The sequence below is a fragment of the Xenopus laevis genome, chromosome 3S (genome assembly GCF_017654675.1).
Source record: "Xenopus laevis strain J_2021 chromosome 3S, Xenopus_laevis_v10.1, whole genome shotgun sequence".
Classification (NCBI taxonomy): domain Eukaryota; kingdom Metazoa; phylum Chordata; class Amphibia; order Anura; family Pipidae; genus Xenopus; species Xenopus laevis.
The window spans coordinates 62,433,795-62,456,805 of record NC_054376.1 but is presented as its reverse complement, the minus strand read 5'-3'; the positions used below and the strand labels follow the sequence as shown (position 1 = coordinate 62,456,805).

Below are 23,011 nucleotides of genomic sequence, written 5' to 3'. Positions count from 1 at the left end.
AGTATAACAAAGATACACAAGGGTGTGTAGCCATGCTTCCTTACTGACCTTATTGTCAGCTGACGTTTTCTTAAGTTCTTCGAGCTGCTTGTTTAAGTTAGCAACTTTTGCCTTTGCTTGGAGCTTCAGTTTGGCCATCTTTGCATCTGAAGTTTCCCTTTCCAGCTGTTAAATAAAACAATGGTTTCTGTTCAGTGCACACATCAACATTAATAATCTGTTTAAAATCTAAATCCTGAAAACACAATACATTCACAATGCATATGCAAGAGGTCTGTTTCTCTTTAAATCATACAATACACGATAAATACCAGCATTTTGCAATATAATTACAAAAACACCTGCAGCTTCCAATAATACTAAATTATTAGCAGCCATTATGTATATAGGAGTCAATTAATCTAATTTAATTGCATGGGTGAGCATTTCGGGAATAGTGATCAGACAAGCTAAAATTTAGATGGAAATGGTATTAAAGCAAGGAGTAAAATTAATCTGTCCAAAATCATTTTTTAATATGTAAATTGTAAACAATGAAGGGTTGGGACTTATGTCTGTGAAGGTGCTTATTCATCCAGGTCATGATATATCTATAGTAATACATTAAATCAACTGGTATTTTTCCTCTTGAAGATGTTTAAGTAGTCATCATTCTGGCTTTCTCAATTCAGAATGACTTGTACAAAGCTCTTTCTGGCATTCAATACCTTGTAATCTTGCTACAATCAGCATAATCTGTTTAGTATAACTGGAATGGGTAAGAGACCTCATGGAGGGATGGTCTTGATTGTATTAGTATGATTGGAGCTATGAGGTGATATTAAACCATCCAGGGAGAGGTGCCAAAAAAGCACCTCTGATATTAAAAGGTGACTCTTTTAATATCATGGTGAGGGGACAGTTGATCAATGCGAACTGGGAAAAAGCAGAGATTTTGAAGTGTTACTTTTCATCTGTCTACACAACTGAGGAAGCAGCTAATGAAGGTTTCCTTCTTAATAGTCCAGTTCTAGTAACACAACTATTGATGCATAGTTCACACAAAAGGAAATTTAAAACAGACTAGAACTTGTAAAGGTAAACAAAGGTCCAAGCTTAGCTCTGTGATTGCCAAACCTCTTTGCTTATTTTTCCAGGATTCAATGGGGGGGAAAAAAAGCACTGATGTATAGAGCTTGTGCTGCGAGTGATGGAGATAAAGTGCTAAAAGGTTTTGGTCTCAGATGGCAGTATCACACTAGAAACAGCTCATCTCAGGTCTTCTTGATCACAGACAGATTTGCTATGCTTCTAAACGACGAGACCACCCTCTTGCCTGCGCTGCACCAAACGAGGAAAACGGGGCTCTAAGGAATACTGGGGTCCACACCCAGTCCCCAGATGAGGCGCCAGGCAGCATGCCGTCCCTTAAATTTACCGTCTGACGCCAAGTTCGGATTTGTTGTAGTTTTCATACTGCTACACTGACATGCAAGTTGCTTATTTAGTTTAAATTACTTTCAAATGCTCCCTGAAAAAAGGATATAGTCTGAAAACATATATTAACCCTCAACCCACACATCTGCCACCATTTAAAAGGGAAAATCAAGAACTATGGAGTATATTTACTAAATTTCTTATTTCTTTCATTTACTAAACTAAATGCTTTAGTGGCTGCCATGAAAATTTTTTCTAGGAAAATTAACAAATTGCCACATATAGCAAAATGCATAAATATGTGAATGTATTCCATTCACTTGAGTGTTAGAGCTCAGAGGAACAGAAACAAAAATGAATGTGGTGATAAATAATTCAGAGAGGATCATTTCCACATCAATACAAAGCATGCCAAGAATAAAATCTATAGAAAAGTACCTGATCAAAAGAGCCAGTGCTCTTATAATGTGTTGTGGTAAATAAAATTCAGAAACAGCTTACTTTTATCTGTGCATCCCTTTGCTCTATCTCTGTATCCTTCTGCTGGATCAACTCCTTTAGCTGTACAACAAGCTGCTCATAGTGAGCCAGTCTTTCCATCTGGTCCTCGGACATTTCCTCTTGAGAAGCGGATTCCATAACGGATTTCTATTTGCAGAATTAAAATGATTTGCAGCAGAATATTCCTACCGTGAAGGACTGGTCAATGTATGTCTGTAAATTGTTTATGGATTAAGCATCACGGAACGATGGTTATTACTTTCCCTCTTTATTAATGCCAATGTAATATGTAAAAAGAATTTCTATATATTTTAATAGCACCAACATATTTGACAGGTCTGGGTGATTAGAATCAGTTATAAGGTGGAAGAAACCTTGCATTAAATGCATTAATAATCTACAGACATCCAGGAAAAATAGACAGATAATGTGTATAGTGGTAAGCATTAAAATATTTAAATAACAAATAGTATAAGCATAACATTCCATATAATCATCTCACCCATTGGCCTTTTGAACCCCAGGACAATTTTTTTTGTGATTTATACCTGACACAGATGGACCAAGTCAGCCAATTAAATTGTAGCTAATTGTATAGCAATCCTAGCAAATGCACTGAGCTTTGAGAATACTGTACTTTTTATTTATCCAAGCACCCAGGCAAAGATTAGCATGGCTTTTCATTTGTATAGTGTCAAAAAAAGAAAAATTTAAATGAAAATTAATGAGTCCCTTGTAAAATAAATATTTAATCAGTGAGCAGGACCAAACAATCAAATGTGCAAGACACTTAGAATGCTAAAGATGTCATAATAAACCCAAATTATGGCATGTCCCAAGTAATTTCCAGCCAGTGTACAATAACTGACAAGCCTACAGAAAGCAATTACTTGCTTAACTATATGATGGAGCAAAGAACTGCTGTAAATTTAGCAAGCCATGATCAGTGGTGTCCCAGTAACATCCCTGTTGCTTTAAACACTACTTGACTAAGCATGGAAATCCCATATTGGGAATGGAAAAATACATTTATTTTACCTACAAATTGTTCAATAAGCATATCGTTATACTTTGTTCTGGCAAGGGAACGTTATCGGTCTTATCTGCAGTGAAAGTTGCCACAGGGAACCTCATAAAAGCAACCAGTTAAATTTTATTAATATAACTGAAATTGCAAAAGTGGAGAGTAGTAGTCGTGCGAGTACACAGTGCACTTTAAAACCATCTACTTAAGTTTTGTCTCTTGTGTAAAGCAAAGTCAATTTTATGCTTGATCCCACCTCTATGGTTCTTTAAAGCAACTGTGAGAGGAGGATTAGATATTAATTATGACTGCACCTGCCAGTTAAACACTCTCTAAATGAACACATAATATAATATATGCCTGAAACACATGCACCTATTAAAGAGTAGGAATCCTAATCAAAAGCTTTGTATCACTCTGTAATCTTACTTTGTAAGGGAAAGTGGGGAGGTAGTAAACAAGTAAACAAACAAAACTATGATTCACTTAACTAGTACAGCTTACACTCTAATAGAAGGGGGTATGGTATAAAAAGAGATGGCTCATGCTGAACAGAGGTCTACAGTGCACCTAATAAAAGTCACACAGTCTAGTTAGCTAGAAATAAACAGGTGTATTATTTTCCATGGTCAGTTAGTCTATATAACTCTAATAAAGGCTTTCTCTGGCTAACTACAAATGGCAGCTACTAATTTCCCAGTGTGATGCAACTAAAAGCCTCTTAAGAAATTAGTGCAGTTAAGAGACGTTCGCCACAGATTTTTTTAATGTTTCATTTTAATTTAATTAATGTAAACATCTGTGGTTAGTTTCAGTTGTAACCCTAGGAATCCACCCCCCACTTAACAGCTATAACTTACCCCAAGGTCTCCATCTCCCTCTCCATCACCAGAAAGTTCATGTAAGACAGTGTTAGCGATACCAGAAAGACGGCTGAACATTCCGAGCAGGACAGGGCCTGTGTAATAAAATCCACAAATTATATTCATAGTCACACAACCGTTTCTTGGACTATAGTAAAAAACACAACATACACACAAGGGAAAAATGAAACTTTCCCTAATCAGGACTCTTCAAGGATTGTTTCAGCATTAAAAGTACAGTACTCCATGGGAAGAGGAAATTATATTATATTATATGATTTGAGGTTTAGAAACGGTCATATGAACAGAGAACTGTAAGACTAGGGAACTATAGACTATGCTGCATTTAACTCAAGGTGGGTGTTTATACAGGAAGCGGGTGCTTATACAGGAAGCGGGTGCTTATACAGGAAGCGGGTGCTTATACAGGAAGTGGGCTGTGGAGGTGAGCCCCTGCAACTGCAGTGATTGACTGGTATCACCTTACAGACACCTGGGTATATGGCCAGCACTGTTTATAAGCCAGGGCATTTTCCAAGCAACTACAGTTTTGTTTTTATTCCAACTGTCTCAGATGACAGTCAGCCATTGTGGAGGTACATACATATCACACAGCACTTTAGATGTCTGGAATTAACTCATCTTGTTCTGTGATAAATATTTCAACCGCAAAGTACTTGGACACTTGTTTATTAATGCACATTGCTTATTCCAGGTACAAAAGAGTAACACACTATTCTCAATGTAAGAGGGGAATGCGGATACTTCGCTGCACTGGACAGGCTCTGTAAAAGCAGAAGGCCCAGTGTGGAGATGAGGGAGAACGTATAGTTAATATAATCGAGGTTTATAGAACACAATTCCTGCAAACCCCTGAAATAATTTTTAATAAAACAAACATTATTAAGGCTCGATGTACCTCTCCCCGTATCTGTCAGCCCGTCCGGATTCGATGGGGTATATCTGAGCTACGTTAAATCCCGACTCTCGGACGATTGCTCGCCGAACTCCTCCTCCAGCCACATCAGCAGCACGGTACTTCCGGGTTACCAGCACAAGCACGCCTCCTCGATCAATTCTTCACCAATCAGAGATTGACAATAAAATACCCACCCAATATTCACTAGACAGGGCATCGGGGAAAAGCCAATTATAAATCAGAGAACAAAGGAACCCGCCCTACGGTGGAAGACGCTAGCCAATCACCTTAACAGAGATATGGAGTTAAACAAATGACGTCAGGATGGTCTCCAAGACGAGAGCGAATCAGTGCAGAAGGCAGGGAGGACGGCCATAACCATAACCACAACCACAACCAACAGGAAGTCTACGGTGGTGCATAATAGGATAGTAGCAGCATGTTTTCTCTGTTCTTCTAACGGGCTAACGCGGAACAGGCGCGTCGGCTTCTTGGCTTCTCAGAACCCGTAGAAAATGCAGACGGAGAGCTGATGTGGCACGGTTTTCTATAGTAATGCTGTTTGTGTTTGCATTTGATTTGCAAAAATCTTCCCCGTGGGTAGAGACAGGCGGATATGGGATCAAACGAACTGTGAACCATAAGCAGAAGGGGGAGCTGAAAGGAACAGTAACACAAAAACATTAAAGTGTTTTAAATATATGACAATCTAATGTACTGTTGCCTTGCGCTGGTAAAACTGCTGTTTACTTTAGAAACACATCTATAGTTTATATAAACAAGCTACTATGGATCCATGGGCAGCCATTCAAGCACAGGATACACAGGAGATAAAAGCTCTAAAGAATCACATTGTATACTACAGAGCTTAACCGTTATCTGTTGTGTAACCTGTGCCAGCTTGAATGGCTGCCTCCATGGCTACACAGCAGCTTGTTTATATAAGCTATAGTTGTGTTTATGAAGCAAACGCACCAGTTTTACCAGTGCAGGGCAACACTACATTAGATTGTCATATATTTAAAACACTTAAATGTGTTGGTGTTACTGTTCCTTTAAGCTCCCCCTTCTGCTTATGGCTCACAGTTTGTTTGATCCCATATCTGTGACTGCCTGTCTCTGCCCACTGGGAAGATTTTTGAATAATGTACTCCTTATTGTAAAATATATCATGTATTATAAGTCACCAAGGAATTCCATGACCACAGCTGCTGACTGGTTCATATTGTATAGTGCTTCCCTGCACAGTCAGGGAAAGGAGGCAGCAAGAAGTGAAACACTGCAGGCAGGACTAGTAAGATTTCTGGAGAAGTTTTCAATAAATGCTACCAAACACACAACTTTTTTTAAACACATTCCTTCTATATTTAAGGTAATAACGCACTGGCACATTCTTGTATTTTAATCAACATGTCCCCTTTAAGTGTTTTATCCTTAATTTTTCAAGAAAGTTTGCAAATACTGCAGATTTCAAAGAATTGTGTCCCATACTAGTTTGGATGCAAAACTGAGTGCTCACTTATGCTATTGAGAAGGTAGTTGCGTCCATACATCCTTTGCAAATGGAGGCAGGCACCAAAGTGTGCAGTGTTCTGAAGGATTATGTAGAAGTGCACACACTGATGCATGGGAACCCAGGAATTACTAACAGTGTGGACCTGCAGGTAATTACGGTTTCAATAATTTTTATTAAGTATTTTCAAGTATATATAGTCATATATATAATATAACATAACACATCTATTTGATAAGATAGGCTGTTACATGGACCTGCAGGTAATTACAAGGTTCCCATTGCAGATTGCGTGATCATCCACAACTGATTTGATGCAGCTGCTCCAAATTGGACACTAATTTACATCTGTATTGCTGCATCGCACACAGGTAACAGATAGTTGCCCACAATTATGTTGGAATTATGGGTAAAATACTGCATTGTGGGTAAATAAATATGGTGATTTCCAACATTTTTTTTTGCCCATAACAGACCAATATTTAAATGACTTGAGATTGCCCAGCTACAGAGTATTACTTTTACACAAACTTTATCACTCTACGAGTAATTGTGTAACCGTATTAAAGGAACGGTTCAGTGTAAAAATTAAACTGGGTAAATAGGCTGTGCAAAAAAAAAAAAGTAATATAGTTAGTTAGCCAAAAATGTAATTTATAAAAGTTGGAGTGAGAGAATGTCTAACGGAACAGGACCCAACTTGCTGCTTTTCAGCTCTTTATTTCTGAGTTAGTCAATGACTTGAAGGGGGGCCACATGGGACATAACTATTCAGCGAGTTTGCAATTGAGCCTTAGCATTCAGCTCAGATTCTAAAGCAAAGAGTTATGACCCATGTGGCTTCCCCTCAAGTCACTGATTGGTTATTACCTAGTAACCAATCTGGAAACCAAGGGAACCAATGTATTTGCCCAGTTTTTATTTTTACACAGATATTAAATGTTCCAATTTATTCTTGTAATTTTAAGATATCCTTACTAATGTGAAGTCTACTTTTAGAAAATTTGGTGCATTAGGGTCTAACACTTCAGACATTCTTTATTTTTACTTAAAGTAGTCTTTCAAGACCACCTCAGAAAGAAAAAATTATGAAGGAATGGTCATTATTACAGTATGTGGATGGTGCTACTTCAAACTGTCTAATTTTTCGTGCACTCCTGAATGGCAAGATTTAGCACCTTATAACAAGTTAGCTCTTGTTTTATTACCTGTTAAGTAATTTAATCACAAGTGAGCAAAGATGAATGGTAGTACTGGGCCCCAAATTTCCAAGGGGATTTCTAATTGCAATGCAAAGTAAATATTTTCACAAGAGGCCCCAGCTGCTGCTGAAATCTCAGATTTAAATGTAGTACATCTGCACCACTCACCTATATATATCTCTAGTGAGGGAGAAGGTCCATAGTTTTGACTGTGTCCATAGTTTGAACAGGAGAATAAAGCTGGCCATAGACGCAACGATCCGATCGTACGAATCGTGGATTGATATATATATATATATATATATTATATTATTATATATTATTGATATATATATATATTGATATATGTCATGATATATATTTATATTGTGGTTCTGAGCAAAGTGTTTTATTGATTGCTGAGCATGACATGATATATTTATTGTGGTTCTGAGCAAAGTGATTTATTGTTCTTGCATGGTGTAAAGCCATAATGACAACATTTGCTTGGAAATTATTTTCAAATTCTGTAAATATTGATCAAGGGTGTTTAGAAATGCAGATGGATTTACCATGGCTAGTAAACACAAAAGTACTTTAAAATAAATGAGTTCTTGCTTCAAAGGGTGAAAATAAATTGCAGTTCTTTTCACATATAACAATTGCAGACAACATTCAATTACTGATAGCAGAAAGTTTATTTTTAATGGAATGCAGAGCCTGTAAAGACATAAACACAGCAAGAATTCTCCCATAATCTCCCAAGTCCCAGATTAACCTTGACACTTTTCATGTCCCAGGACATCAACTATGTCCTTCTTAAATGGAATCAGAAAGGATTATACACCCTGTGATGACCGAGAGACTCAGGTCAGTTTAAAAGGTATCTTACAGTGGGGCAGAAGGAAATGTTGCAGGGGAACTGTGCTGAAGGGACTGCCTTTATTGGAGAGCCCCCAGAATACAGAGACCCCACACCAAGTTAAAGCCAGCAAGACTTTAAAGAAACTTTTGGTACTGCAATACATCTCATATCTTAAAAGAGTTCTCAAGAAAGAAAACAGATTCCAGTTATGGACATTGGCAGTTTAAAAGAGTGGATACTTCCAACATAAGAATATAGAAGCACATTTTAAAAAGTCTTTCCTGCTTTGAGGAGTACACAGTTTTATTACCCTTAGTCTCCACACATAGAGGAGACCAAAACTAGCAGACATTTAAGTGTTTGAACTTCAGAGCACATACTCACAAAAATAAGGCAATGGGAAATACAAGCAGTTCTACAGTAGATGACCTGCAGGCAGTGGAGATCCATCATTGGTACAAGAAGTTCATGACAGAATGTCCTTCGGGACAGCTCACGTTACATGAGTTCAAGCAGTTTTTTGGATTGCGGGGACTGAGTGGAGAAGCCAACAGTTACATAGAGCAAATGTTCCGCACTTTTGACATGAACAAGGTAAGACATTTCTTTCCTCAACAGCATATAAAAACTGAAGCAATATAATATATATATATATATATATATATATATATATATATATATATATATATATACACACACACACAAGAAGACAAAGTAAGTATAATGTTAATAAATAATATAGAATTAACTGAATACATTCTTGATTTAGTCTTTGTGTGGATTTAGATTTTGCAATAGCGATGGTACTTGGGATTAAATGTAACCGACGTATGGTACTTTTTGAAATGACGCTTTAACAGTAGAATCAAGTAGCTCTCATTCTTTATTCTCTATTTTCTTTTAAACTTGAGTTTGATCCTTTTGCTGTGTGAATAAACAGGAACATAAAAAATATATTATTGGGGTGCCTGATAAAGAGTGGACTGCTATACAAGGAATATGGAAAATTAACAACAATTAGTGTTGTGCTTCCTTAAATTACCACATTAAGTTACACATCTATTAATAGATCTAACCACAGGAAAACCCACCCACTTTCTATTCATTCCTATGGGTTTTTGAGAAGCGTGTTTATAATTGGTTGAAAGTTAGAGTTCACCATTTGATAAATACTCTTCTAAAAATCACATTGGAATGAATTTAAAGTGAATGAGTTTTCTTGCGGTGAGATTTAATCTCACATTTTGATAAATATGCCTCAAGTGGTAATATTGGTGCAACTATGACTCTGTATAGAGTGATTTTCTGAGATAATTTGCAATTGGTTTTCATTTTTTATTATTTGTGATGTTTGAGTTATTTAGCTTTTTATTCAGCAACTCTCTAGTTTGCAATTTTAGCAATCTGGTTTCTAGGGTCCAAATTACCTTAGCAACCATCCATACAGTGGACTGTAATATAAATATCAGAGGCCCTAAAAAGAAAAATGAGTAATAAAAAAGTAGCAGCAACTGTAAATTTGTAGTGGCCCCTTTAACTTTACAGCTAGTAACCATGGTTTTTCCTGCAGTGTGTTTGCCTGTTGCCAACTCTAGATTATAAAGTGGGTTGCCCCTCAGGTCCCAACATTAAGCTGGTTTTGGTCAGATTCTTCTTCTTTTTTTTTTTTTAGGGCCCAATTATGGACCCAATTTAAGAATGCTCAAGCCTCTGTGCTCGAGCATTCAGGTCCAAAAATCACGCAACAGTTCCATGCATGGTTTCTTCCTTTGAATACTTTGGTTTCCTGTTTAGCAGGTATTTTTTCCAGAGCAGATTTTTACAATATATATTGTATAGAGCTTAGCTCCTAAAACCTGCTGACCTTTTAATTTTTCGGTTGGGGGGAAAAAATTACTGCAGGAAGTCAAGGTATTCTATGGAAAAAAAAACACATTCATGAACTTTTGTGTGGTTTTTGGACCCAAAGGTTGGAGCATTCTCAAATTGGATCCTGATTGTTTTCTACAATGTTATGACAAGATGGGAAAGTAGAACTTAAAACATCCTAGAAAGTTTATGGGTTCTTTTAGAACCTCTTACATTTTCTATAATAAAATTGCAATTTACATTTTTATGGCTTAGGCTTCCAAGAAAGTTTTGAGGTTATATTAGAATCCCTTAAAAGAAGCAACTTTTAAATATACATTATTATTATATTATTTTATGTACTATTTATTTAATGTACAGTGCCCCAGACACACATACTTTCCCCATCTTCAATCTTCCTGAAATAAAATAGGTACATTGAATTTTCAGGGAAGCCTTTAGTTCCCTTTTATCACAGGGAAGCACTAAACTAAACTTTGAGGACTTTTATTTATTGTGATAGGTATGGTTGTACCTGGTAATAAGGGACAGTTGCACAGAAGGTGTATATTGCTAGCATTAATGTACATTTACAGTTATATTCTAAACCCTGAAGGTATGTATGTTAATGAAGTCTGAGGCTGACAGTAGATGTTTATTGGCCAATGGCCATGGTCAGAACATCCACATGTGCTTATTCAGTCTTTGGAATGTGGAATGCTGGGAGTCTTTGCAATGAACATTAAATATATAAATATACTTGCTATACTACAATGTACAGGTATGGGACCTGTTATCCAGAATGCTCGGGACCTGGGGTTTTCCAGATAACAGGTCTTTTCACAATTTGGACCTGCATATTTTTTTTTATTATTACAGAGAAAAAGGAAATCATTTTTAAAAATTTTAATTATTTGGATAAACTGGAGTATATGGGAGAATTTCTGTAATTCGGAGCTTTCTGGATAACGGGTTTCGATACCTGTATTAGTATTAACTGCTAGGTGTTTTTTGGCTCTGGGGCCACCTCTGAGATTAAAGTCGCAAGTCAAATGCTCTCTAGTCAGGTCTAAACCTGCCACCGTCCTTTCTAGAAACATCTGTATTTTATCACTGTATGCTGTTTGGACTTTAGTTGTGTATTTCTAGCTCATAAAATCACTTGAAGAGCGACAAATCATTTTTATCTGCTGTTTTCTAATTTGATGTTTAGTCCTGTCTTTCTTAGATGAATGAATATTGCACTATATACAGTAATCTAATAAGTATTTTGTAATATCACCTTTTCATATTGTAGTGAATGTGCCCTGTGTATTGGTGGTTTTTGTGATGAACATAAACCAAACTGCCAATGGATAATGATCTTGTGTGTTTTGTATAATAGGATGGATATATCGATTTCATGGAATATGTTGCTGCTCTGAGCCTGGTGCTTAGGGGAAAGATTGAACAGAAACTTCGCTGGTATTTCAAACTCTATGATGTGGATGGAAATGGTTGTATAGACCGCCACGAGTTACTCAATATTATTAAGGTAAGTTAATAAAGAAAGCAGAAAATGCATAACTAGCCACAGCTGCGCCCCTCTTAAGACTTGTGCCCATTGCCATCCAGACATGTGTGTCAAAAAAATTCCTGCTGTCCTGATATGCTTATTGCAGCTTTGGTAGGCCCAGGTGCAATTGCAGAACATGTAACCTGGTAGCTATGCCACTGCATGCAAGGTTCATCATGGGATAAATCAGACTCAAGGGTCGAATTTCGAATTCATGCAAGTTTTTTAACACTCTCATAAAATTGAAATTTATTAATAAAATCGAATTTTCTCAACTTGGACAAATTTAATTGAATTTGATTCGAATTAGAAAAACTCGATTCAAATTTAATGCCAGGAAGGCTGCAAACATCACCAAATTGATCCCTGGACCTGGGCAGCAATTCGGCAGGTTTTAGGTGGCAAATAGTCGAATTTGAGATCTTAAAGGGCCAAAGTATGATAAATCTTGAAATTTGAATTAAAACTTGAATCGAGTTTGGATAATTCACAATTTGAATTTGAGAGTTTTGACCAAAAAAATAAAATTGACTCTTAATAATTCTGCCCCCTAGTGTGAAATTATGCTGACTTAAATTATACAGCCTTCTCACAGTATTCACCTGGAACTGGGTAGTTGGAAAAGCAAGATTTTAAATCTTCCACTGTAGAGTATTTTGAAACAGGCATATCTAATAGGTGTCCCTCCAAACTGAACTACAGACTCCCAGACGGTGACATAACTATAGAGGAAGCAGACCATTTTCAGGGAGGCTGGACTGAGGGGTTTTCTTCCTCTATAGCTGCTCTCTAGTCCCTAAAAAATTGAGGGAGGGGAGGTGCCAAATAGTTTGCTGTGTGCACTAGCCCCTTAAAAGATGGGGCTGGCACCATGTTGTTACATTTCTGCTCTCAGATATCCTTGAAAATGCCACTGCTAAAGGTTTTGCCTGGTTAAATAGGCTACTGGAAATATCAGCCCTAGTTTATTTTCTGCTAGAAAGAGATTAGCATTTAAGGAGTGAAAATAGAGCTAGCAATAGCTTTATATTCTGAATTTGACTCAATATGAATCTCAAATTGCATGACACAGTCGCTAGGGATGTTCAGATGGGAACTTTATATATACAGTAAGACTTGCCCATACACCTAGACGTTATAGTGACATTACTGATCATTTGGAGGAGATTTTAAATAAAGCACAGCATAAATACCTATACCAGGTGGCCACGCAGTGTCATAAATTTATTGAGCAAATGGGAAGGAACAGTTTTGAGTTGACTATGTTACAGGGAAGCTCTGCCACTGCTGCATGGAGCAGTTTTCAAAGAAGGCAGCATCTACTGAAATCTAGCTATCCGTTTTGTGGTTCATTGGCAAGAACTGTGGTAAAGTTTACTTAGAAGAGACCTGCATATTGTCTCATGATGTTGCCTTCAGTCAGTGGGTGTTTTTCTTCACACACTTGGACCTACTGCCTCTTGTAACCCGACTTGACCTGATGAACATGATTTCATAAACATGTAACCCTACTGCCGCACAGTGGTTTAGTAGGTAGTTCTGCCTTCCAGTGTTCGGGTCCATTCTCTCTGGAAGAAGTTGTTGTGTTCTCCACATGTCTGCATGGGTTTCTTCTGGGTACTTTGGTTTCCTCCCATTCTCCATTTCTATACAGTCAGGTTGCTTGGCTTCTGACTAAAATTTACCATAACATGTGTGAAATTGGGCAGGGACTAATGTGAATGAGGTATAATCTCTGTAAGGTACTGTGGAAATGTGCTACATAAGTAACAGGCAGTAAATAAAAATAGTGTGTGTTTGCTAAAATAATCAGGCTCATTCCACCTACAAACTAACTGCTTCAACAAGTACCTCTTATTATAAATAATGAACAAGTCCATAATGCTGTATTACTCTGCAAGAACTGGTGTAACTATAGAGCAGGTCCAGCAGGTCTTAGGGGGCCTGGACCCCATGGTCAGCTTCCTCTGTAGCATGAAAATCCCTCTGTCCCAGCTGCCTCTTTAAATATTCTTATGATGTTAACCTGCTTTGAAGCAACCAGCAAAAAGTCAGATGTGCTCACAATTTTCTAAAATTAGAACATTTATTTTGAGGGTTTGCATTTCATTTTAATGTAAAGGAATGAGTTCAGTTTGCTGAGCATCTTATTCCAACCTCAAAAATTGTGCCAGTATGTAAAATATATATACCCTCAGTGTCAATGCATGTTTCAGGTTAAAACATGGTTCCAAACAAACATAGTGAGCCTTAAACTTTCATATGTATTAGTGATTGCTTGGCTACTGAGAAAACATGAATAGAAAATAAGGTTTGGGCAAAAAAGGATTAAATAATTAAAAAAATGTATTATAATAAGTGCACTAAAATTACAAACACCACCTCAATATTTCAGAGCCAAAACGAAACCTCTGCAATAAGGTCAAAATGTTGGTCTCTTTAATTTACTTACTATAATAAATGTGTTTTTTTATTACGTCCAGTGTGCGCACATATAATGTTGTATTCTATACAGGTAAGGCCATCTCCCATGGACTCCATTTTGAGCAAATACTGTAATTCTAATTTTTTTAAATTTCCTTTATCTCTATGATAAAACATGATATGAATATATTAGAAACTTGTGTATGAATATATATAACCCGCATGACCCTAATTTCAGGTCTTTTTCTCGGATATATATAGGACTCATTTGATACGGCTTACCCTTTCCATACTTAGAATCTTCTCAAGGTTGAGCTGCACTGTCAGTTTGAGCCATCCCATCACTTAAGGAGGATTTTAGACCAGCTATTATTACAATTAATCTCTTCCTAATAAGAGAGAGAGTTAACCTGCTTAAAGACTGAAGAGACAAACATATTATGTCCAAATAACCTTGATATATAAACGCTCCCTTTTATGGATACTATGGATCCTTTTTTTTACTATAACTGCAGGTTTACAGATAACTTATATGCATATCTGTACAATAAGCATAGGTTGCAAGATCATGTATTATTTTTCAATTGGGTTTAACAATATATCCTTTCAAAGTACTGCATTGAATATCAACATTATAGTATTGTATCCATTAAGTAAATTTGGATTCTCTGCCTACCTCTCAGCTATATTTCCCATAATAACTAAGTGGCTAAGAGGTATTTTTGTGCTTCACTTGCAGACAATGAGACATATCTAGTACTATAAGGGGGCAGATTTATCAAGAGTCAAAGTGAAATTTCAAATTTAAATTTTCGAGTTTTTTTTATGGGCAAAACTAAAATTCTAATTCGATTTTCGATATTTATCATACACTGGCCCTTTAAGCACTCGAATTAGACTATTTACCACCTTAAACCTGCGGAATTGCTGTTTTAGCCTATGGAAGATGGCCTGGGATCAATTTGGAGTTGTTTGCAACCTCCATGACATTTGGATTTTTTTCGGAGAAAAAACTCGAATCCACCCTTTATATATCTGCCCCAAGTGTAAATTCACAGACATGGACAACAATTTGATTTTCCTGCATTATGGTGTATTGCATGGTATAATAACGACATTATCTCTTACAGACTATTTAATTTCAGTGTTGTGTTGTTGTAAATTAGTGTTTGTATGTGGTGCATTGTATATACAGTATGTATTTGCATCCAGCCTACTTCCTACAAGAAAAAAAGGACTAGTACTAGGGTTTGTCATGTGGTGGAACGAGTGGACATATTATTGGGAGGTGCTTGGGAAGAGCCCGCGGTCTTGGCACACATAGGTTCCAATGATAAAGTTAGAGGAGGTGGTTAAGTCATCAAAAATGATTTAAAAAAAAAATAGGTGAAAAGTTGAGGGTGAGGACTTCTAAGGTAATTTTCTCAGATATATTACCACAAGAAATGTTAAAGGACAAGGAAACCTAGTCGGCGCAAAAACCCTCCCCCCCTCCCGAGTGTTGCCCACCCTCCCGTGTGTTGCCCACCCTCCCTCCTCCCCCCTGGCCTACCCGTCCCGCTGGGCAAATGCCCCTAACTTGTTACTTACCCTTCTGCGCAGGTCCAGTCTACGGAGTTCACTGACGCCATCTTCTTCCAAGCGATCTTCTTCCTGCTTTGAACGGCGCATGCGCAGTAGGAGCATTTCGCCGGTACGGATCTACTGCGCATGCGCAGTAGATCCGTACCGGTGAAATGCTCCTACTGCGCATGCGCCAAAACGCCGGTCAAAGCAGGAAGAAGATCGTGTGGAAGAAGATGTCGTCTGTGAACTCAGTTAACATCAGTGGCTATACTTTGTTTGGAGGGACAGAGGCAATAGAAAATGAGGAGGGTATGTCTGTTTGTTTGGTAGGTTTTAAATGCTAATATAAAGGAGGAGGTTATGTTAGAAAGCCAGGGGGCTGCAGTTTTATGGGTGGAGTTCTTCACTGATCGTAAAAAGTCCAGCAAATTAATTTTAGGAGTATGCTATACCCCCTAATGTAAGTGAGGAGGAGGCTAAGCTCCTGATGCAAATAGGAAAGGCTGTTATTTTGGGGAAAGTAATGCTGATGTATGATTTTAAAGGAGAAAGAAAGCTACTGAGGCATTTTATTGCCAATAGATTAGCTGCAATAGTGCAAGATAGAATGCCACTGTACATTTATTCTGTAGAATGTTTTACTATACCTGAGTAAAAAGCTCTAGAAACTCTCTGTTTAGGATAGCAATTGCAGTATTAGCTTGGTGAGACATCACTTCCTGCCTGAGTCTCTCCCTGCTCACTTATAGCTGTGGGCTCAGATTACAGCAGAGAAGGGAGGGGGAGGAGCAAACTGAGCATGCTCACGCCCAGGGCAAGGAAGGAATTCTTTCCCCCTCTGAGGCAAATTGGAGTGGCTTCAAATGGGCTAGCCTTCCTCTGGATCAACTAGCAGTTAGGCAGGTTATATATAGACTAACAAGGTTGAACTTGATGGACGTGTGTCTTTATTCAACCTAACTTACTATGTTACTAAATCTCAGTCTCACCTTCCATCTCCCAAGCATGTGTGAGTTTATCCAATGTGAGGTGAAGAGATAGTTAGGCTCTATTGCTCCTAGTCCACTGCAGACACTGACAATCACTGTAGTTTTGCCTATTGGGTTCCAAAATCCAGACCTTAAAATATCAACAACATTAAAAAAAGTTGATATGTCATATAGGGATCTACAGAGACATATTCAAAAGAGTGTCTTCCTTATTGTGCTCATGCTTTGTTCTTCTCAGGCAGTGAGAGCAATTAATGGGTGTGATCATGATACATCTGCTGAAGAATTTACCAATCGTGTGTTTGACAAGATTGATGTAAACGGTGATGGTAAGATGAAATTCTGTATAATCATATGGTATTTTTTTTCCTTAAATTAATTTTTGTTTTGTAGTCATTAGGCAAAATGCATAAAACACGTTTACTTAAACTCTACACATATCTATCTATCTATATATACACACACACACACACACACTATAACTGTAATATTACGTGGAACACATCTGCTTTGCCCACAAAAAACAATGCACTGACATACTAAAAGATACCAAGATTAATATCTGTGTAATTAATCTAGCACAGTTAGTAAACGTCCCCAAACAGTAACTGAACAACAAAACAGACATCCCTAATACAACAATATTTTGGACACCAAATTCACAGAACATAAACCAAAACACAACCTCTACGGTGTTAGAAGTCATTCACAGCAGTGAGATCCAACTCAACTCCCATATACTCAACAATAGTTCAGTGTGAAAATAAAAACTGGGTAAATAGATAGGCTGTGCAAAATAAAAAATGTTTCTAATATAGTTAATTAGCCAAAAATGTAATGTATAAAGGCTGGAGTGACTGGATGTCTAATATAATAGCCAGAACACTACTTCCTGCTTTTCAGCTCTCTAACTCTGAGCTAGTCAGCGGCCTGAAGTGGGGCCACATGGTACATATCTGTTCAGTGAGTTTGTAATTGATCCTCAGCATTCAGCTCAGATTCAAAAGCAACAGATATGACCCATGTGGCCCCCCTTCAAGTCTCTGATTGGTTACTGCCTGGTAACCAGTCAGTGTAAACCAAGAGAGCTGAAAAGCAGGAAGTAGTGTTCTGACTGATATATTAAACATCCAGTCACTCCAGCCAGTATACATTACTATATTTGGCTAACTAACAATATTAGAAACATTTTTTATTTTGTACTGCCTATCTATTTACCCAGTTTTTATTTTTACACTGAACAATTCCTTTAAGGCTCAGGCACTGAGATAACAATAACGGTGTGAAAGTTAATGGGGGAGATTACAGATTCAGGCAGGTTATTTTCCCCGCTGGAACAAATCGTTCCAGAATAGGAAGGAGCTTGTTAAATGTAAAGGTAGAATTACGCAGAATTTTGTTGGATGTGCTCAGAATGGATTGCATCCTACATGTTGTTGAAAATACACAGTACAAACTAACACATGATAAAGTATAGACAGATAATATATATAAGTAAATAAAAGACAATTTAATGTCTGTAAACACATCAGCTAGGAAGCATTCTATTGCCATAGACTCCTGTCTAATTTTGAGCTAAAGACTGATTGGCAGACTCCTAACCTTAAGACATCTATAAAAAGCAATTTTCTTCAAGGAGATATTTTTATGGAGAGGCATGATAAGAATGTTGATATGGCTGCTTACTGGAGCCTTTGCAGTTTTCCCACTTAAAAAATGTTCCAATATAAAATGAATAAAACTTAAAAAATAATTAGTAAAATCCTTTAACCTATTTTAATCCTAGTTCCATAATATATTTTGTTTTAAGTTTCATGGGATTGCTGAAGAAGCACTCCCTTCGTTTGCTACAGTCTTCCTTTTCCTTTAATAGGGGAGCTATCTTTAGAAGAGTTTGTTGAAGGAGCTCGGAAGGATGAAGAATTTATGGACGTCATGATGAAAAGTTTGGATCTGACTCACATAATGACAATGATTAACAACCGAAGACATAGCGTGTGAATTGCAAGATATGAAGACAGCATTATATGGGGTTAGGAAGAATGGCAAGCATACAGAAGGAACAGCACATGATAAAGCTTGTGACACTGGAGGAGACAGTATATTAAAGAGAAAAGGTGTAATATAATTGTATAAGGGTAAGGAATCAAAATGAAATGGGAATTTCAGTACGGTATGTAAGATGGGGAGGAAGGTAAAGCATTTTAAGCAGTAGAATCTACTTTGGTGATCATTTAGGAGGCATAGTTCAAACATCTAAGCTTCCAAAACAAATTTGGCATATGTATATATAGGTTAATATCCTATGACAATATGATAAACAAGCTGTCCTGAGACTCATTCAGAACTATGATTGATTGCATATGTCATAATTGCTTTTTTCTTTTTTCTAGTTGAGGGCTTACAACTAAATCATTTTAAATGAGGGATACTCTTTCAGAATTAGGCAGATTACCAGCAAACATATAACACAGGCATATAAAAATGGCAATGTCTAAAAAAATCAAAGTATGAGTATGGATAACCCCCCCCCTATGTAAATGTATTACATGTGCTTTTTGTGAATGGACCCTTGTCTCCATCTTCTTTTATAGACATTTTAGCTTAGGCATTAAAGCACTTGATAAAACAAGCTTTGCCTTCCATCTTTCCAAACATAAGCCCATACAATATAGAAGGGAGACTGCAAAAACAATACAAAAAAGGTGTATGAAAAGGCAAGTGGTTATGAAATTGATGCCCATAATCACAGCAGCAGGTAAGTGAAGTCAGTGTGAGTTTCAGGGCAGAGTGGAAATGGGTACATTCACAGGAGACAAAGGCAGATGTTTAACTCATTGACCTGAGCCAGGAATATAAATCCAGGAGACTTTTAGAAAATACACAAGACATTTCAGCAACTAGTGACATTTTGGATATCCTTGCAGTACATCTGTAGATTCTTTACTTATGGAGATTCTTCAATTTTTGGGGTTGTGAACCGATTGTGTCTTGTGGGGTTTGAACAATGGCAGAAAGTACTATATTTAACAAAGTATAGTTGTAAGTCAAGCAACATGTTAGAGGGGAAAGAGGAACTGCATTAGCAATGTCTTGTAGAATGTGGGCATGCCAAAAGAATTTGTGTCCGACATGCATTGGGGCTCATTTACTAATAATCAACAATTTTGCATCAATGCAGTAACCTATAGCAACCAACTGGCAAATATCTTTGGATGGTATACTGTGAATTATAGGATGCAAATCCTGATGCACATTTATGAACACTGGGCAATTTTGCACCAGCACAGTGTGTATAAATGAGCATCAGTGAGTGGTTATGGCAGACAATCCAAAACATGTTGGACTGGCTTCTTTTGGAAGTCACAATGTAGAGGATGCGGTGCAGTTTTAAAGTCAATTTTTAACAACTTGAATAAAAGAATTAACAAAAACCTTGATAGGGTGTAAAACAAAAAATTAGGCTGCAGCAGAAACTGCAGGTGACACAGTGTTTGAGTTATAGTAGACAGTGCCTCAAAGAAATTGTGCATACAATAAGAAGAGTATCTGACTATAGATACAGTAATGTAGTACATAGTAGTAGGGATATAGACTTTGTAGATGGGAGACAGGCTGCTAAAATGTAAAGGGTTCATTTGCTAAAGTGGGAAAGGGGGCAAAGTGGAAAATGCATTCAATTGAGCATGTTTTTGCCCACAATGCATCTTGCAATTTCTTGCTGTTAGTAGTGCAACATTTTCGCCTTTGGTTTGGTGTGAAAAGAGTTGCACAGCTACAGGTTTACTGGCTTGAGAAACCTGCACTAACTTTATAAGGGTATTCACATATGCACTGGTTCTGTAAGGGGTGCAATTTGTACCTACCCATAAGCAAATGAACCCCTTTGGTTTAGCATACTCAGGGGCCGATTCACTAAATTCGAGTGAAGGATTCGAAGTAAAAAAACGTCGAATTTCGAAGTATTTTTTGGGCTACTTCGACCTTTGACTACGACTTCAAATCGAAGGATTCGAACTAAAAATCGTTAGACTATTCGACCATTCGATAGTCGAAGTACTGTCTCTTTAAAAAAAACTTCGACCCCCTAGTTCGGCAGCTAAAAGCTACCGAAGTCAATGTTAGCCTATGGGGACCTTGCCCATAGGCTTTCCTAAGTTTTTTTGATCGAAGGATATTCCTTCGATCGTTGGATTAAAATCCTTCGAATCGTACGATTCGAAGGATTTTATCGTTCGATCGAAGGAATAATCCTTCAATCGTACGATCGCAGAATTTGCGCTAAATTCTTCGACTTCGATATTCAAAGTCGAAGGATTTCAATTCCTAGTCGAATATCGAGGGTTAATTAACCCTCGATATTCGACCCTTAATGAATCAGCCCCTCAGTGTTTCATTTATAAGATTGTGTTGAGAGCAGAATGTCTGAAAAAGAGACAAATGTGACAAATGGAGTATAAAACTGTGTAAACACAAGACAAATGCTGACTGGAAGGAAAATGCAAGTACATAAGAACCGAGACAACATGTTTAATGCGATAACTATTCTTTATATCTCCAGCTATACTGTCAAAGCAATATGAAATAAATGTGTTTCTTGTCCACTAGCCCTAATAACATAATTTTGGAGATCTATGATCTGTGAGTACCTCCAAACCTTCAGCACCTTTTATTATATTTAACAAACTCTCAGTGATGTAAATATAATTTAAAGCCAAGTTAACAGAGACTGTAGATATGAGATAAAAATGCACAGGCATTCCTGTGAGCATTTTTTTTACTGTACTGTATCGAGTGTAAACAATATTACTATGTAGCATACAGTTTTTATTGTACTACTGCTATGTACTGTGGCAATGTACTTTCCAAATCAAACAGGATTGTGCCTTTTGTGAGCTGTAAATAAAGAGCTGCTTTAAATAAAAATGTGTAAACTTTCATGTTGGAGTTTTCATTATTCTTTTAAAAATATTGACCTATTATATAGACGCAATCCGAGGGTTACCCCCCTAAGCTGCTGCCCTAGGCACATTTTCTCGGTTAACTAAATATAAAAATGGCCCTGACAATAGAATCATATGACTTACTAGAACATAACACTTTGAATTTTCGAAAAAAAAATTTTGGTCAAAACTCTCAATTTCAAATTTAAAACCACCAACTCATATTTGAATTAGAATGTGAGATTTTTTTATACCTCAACCCTGGAAACAATTTTATGTAGAAATCTGCCAAATTCATGTAGAAATCAATGGCAGAGGTCCATTGAACCATCCTGACATTTGAGGTTTTTTTCAGGGGAAAACTCAATTAGAATTTGTTTTGAATTCGATTCAGATTTTCAGGTCATTCCTATTCGATCAAATGTTAGACGTTTGCGTTGTTTCTTAAATAACCCCCCATTTGAGTACATTCAAATGTATTACGGTTCAAGCACACGGGCAGATTCAGGGATATTTAGTCGCCTGGCGACCCCTCTTCTGTGGGGTGACAATCTCCCCGAACTGCCTTCCCCCTGCTATAATGAGAAAATGCAGCGCCAATGCACCCTTCGTCCGAAGGAGACTTCAGAAATTGAAGTTCCGCGAGTGCATTGGCGTTGGCGTTTTCTCATTATAGCAGGGGGAAGGCAGTTCAGGCAACTAAATCTTCCTGAATCTGCCCGTGTGCTTGAAGCCTTAGAGTTAAAAAAAAATTCACATAACTTCCAAATTCAACCTTTGATAAATAACCCCCTTTATGTTACTGGTCACATCATAGCCACCATTAAGGCATCTAAACTCAGTGCATTATAAAAAATGATACTATGCTGAAAAGAAATAGGATTTCATTATCCTATTACTAGATAATATGATAAGAAGTAATGGTTCCCTAAATTCCTGAAATACCTGCTTGTTGATAACACAATCCCTAGTGGAACCTCTGCAAACAGAATGAAATGGAAACCAATGGCAAACCTAGACAACATAATATAAAGGGGCAATAACGAATAAACCTCTCCTATACACACACACACAAAAGAATCATGCGAAATTTTGCCAAACGCATTGAAGTCTATGAGCGTCAAATTTTTTTTGCAGTGAAGCCTGGCGAAAAATTGTGCTCATCTTTTTTCATGCAGGGTTTCATTAAAAACTTCTGGTGCCTAGAAGCACAAGCAATCATAAATGGACCCCTAACTACGTTACATCACTATATCGTATAACATTCTATAATACACAAAATCCATGAATATCCTGTAAATTATATCCTTATAAACGGCGAGTTCTGATGTCATCAGTTATAAACGGTGAGTTCTGATGTCATTTCTGTCACATGACTCACTGAAATTTGTGTATTATAATAAA

The 23,011-nt window shown here is 37.2% G+C and overlaps 2 protein-coding genes across 5 annotated transcripts in view; one reads left to right on the top strand and one right to left on the bottom strand.

The window, feature by feature from the left end:
- The window catches only part of golgb1.S (golgin B1 S homeolog), a 28,514-nt gene extending 23,193 nt beyond the window's left edge, over window positions 1-5,321 (bottom strand). For 2 of the 4 annotated variants that reach the window (XM_018255640.2, XM_018255642.2), the window contains exons 1-4: window positions 4,724-5,321; window positions 3,802-3,899; window positions 1,918-2,064; window positions 49-165 (exon numbers count right to left, since the gene is read on the bottom strand). In XM_018255640.2, coding sequence (XP_018111129.1) covers window positions 49-165; window positions 1,918-2,064; window positions 3,802-3,882 — 345 coding nt within the window. In that variant the 5' untranslated portion in view covers window positions 3,883-3,899; window positions 4,724-5,321. Of the gene's footprint in view, window positions 1-48; window positions 166-1,917; window positions 2,131-3,801; window positions 3,900-3,975; window positions 4,114-4,723 lie in introns of those variants that run through there. The other 2 variants (XM_018255643.2, XM_018255641.2) reach the window with 2 other exon arrangements.
- A 3,053-nt stretch (window positions 5,322-8,374) lies between these two features.
- On the top strand, window positions 8,375-21,602 carry guca1al.S (guanylate cyclase activator 1A like S homeolog). Its single transcript, NM_001094075.1, is given in 5 exon segments — window positions 8,375-8,802; window positions 8,805-8,876; window positions 11,515-11,664; window positions 16,903-16,993; window positions 18,538-21,602. Coding segments are annotated over 5 exon segments (459 nt in total). The 5' UTR covers window positions 8,375-8,784; the 3' UTR covers window positions 18,666-21,602.
- Window positions 21,603-23,011: the final 1,409 nt, after the last annotated feature.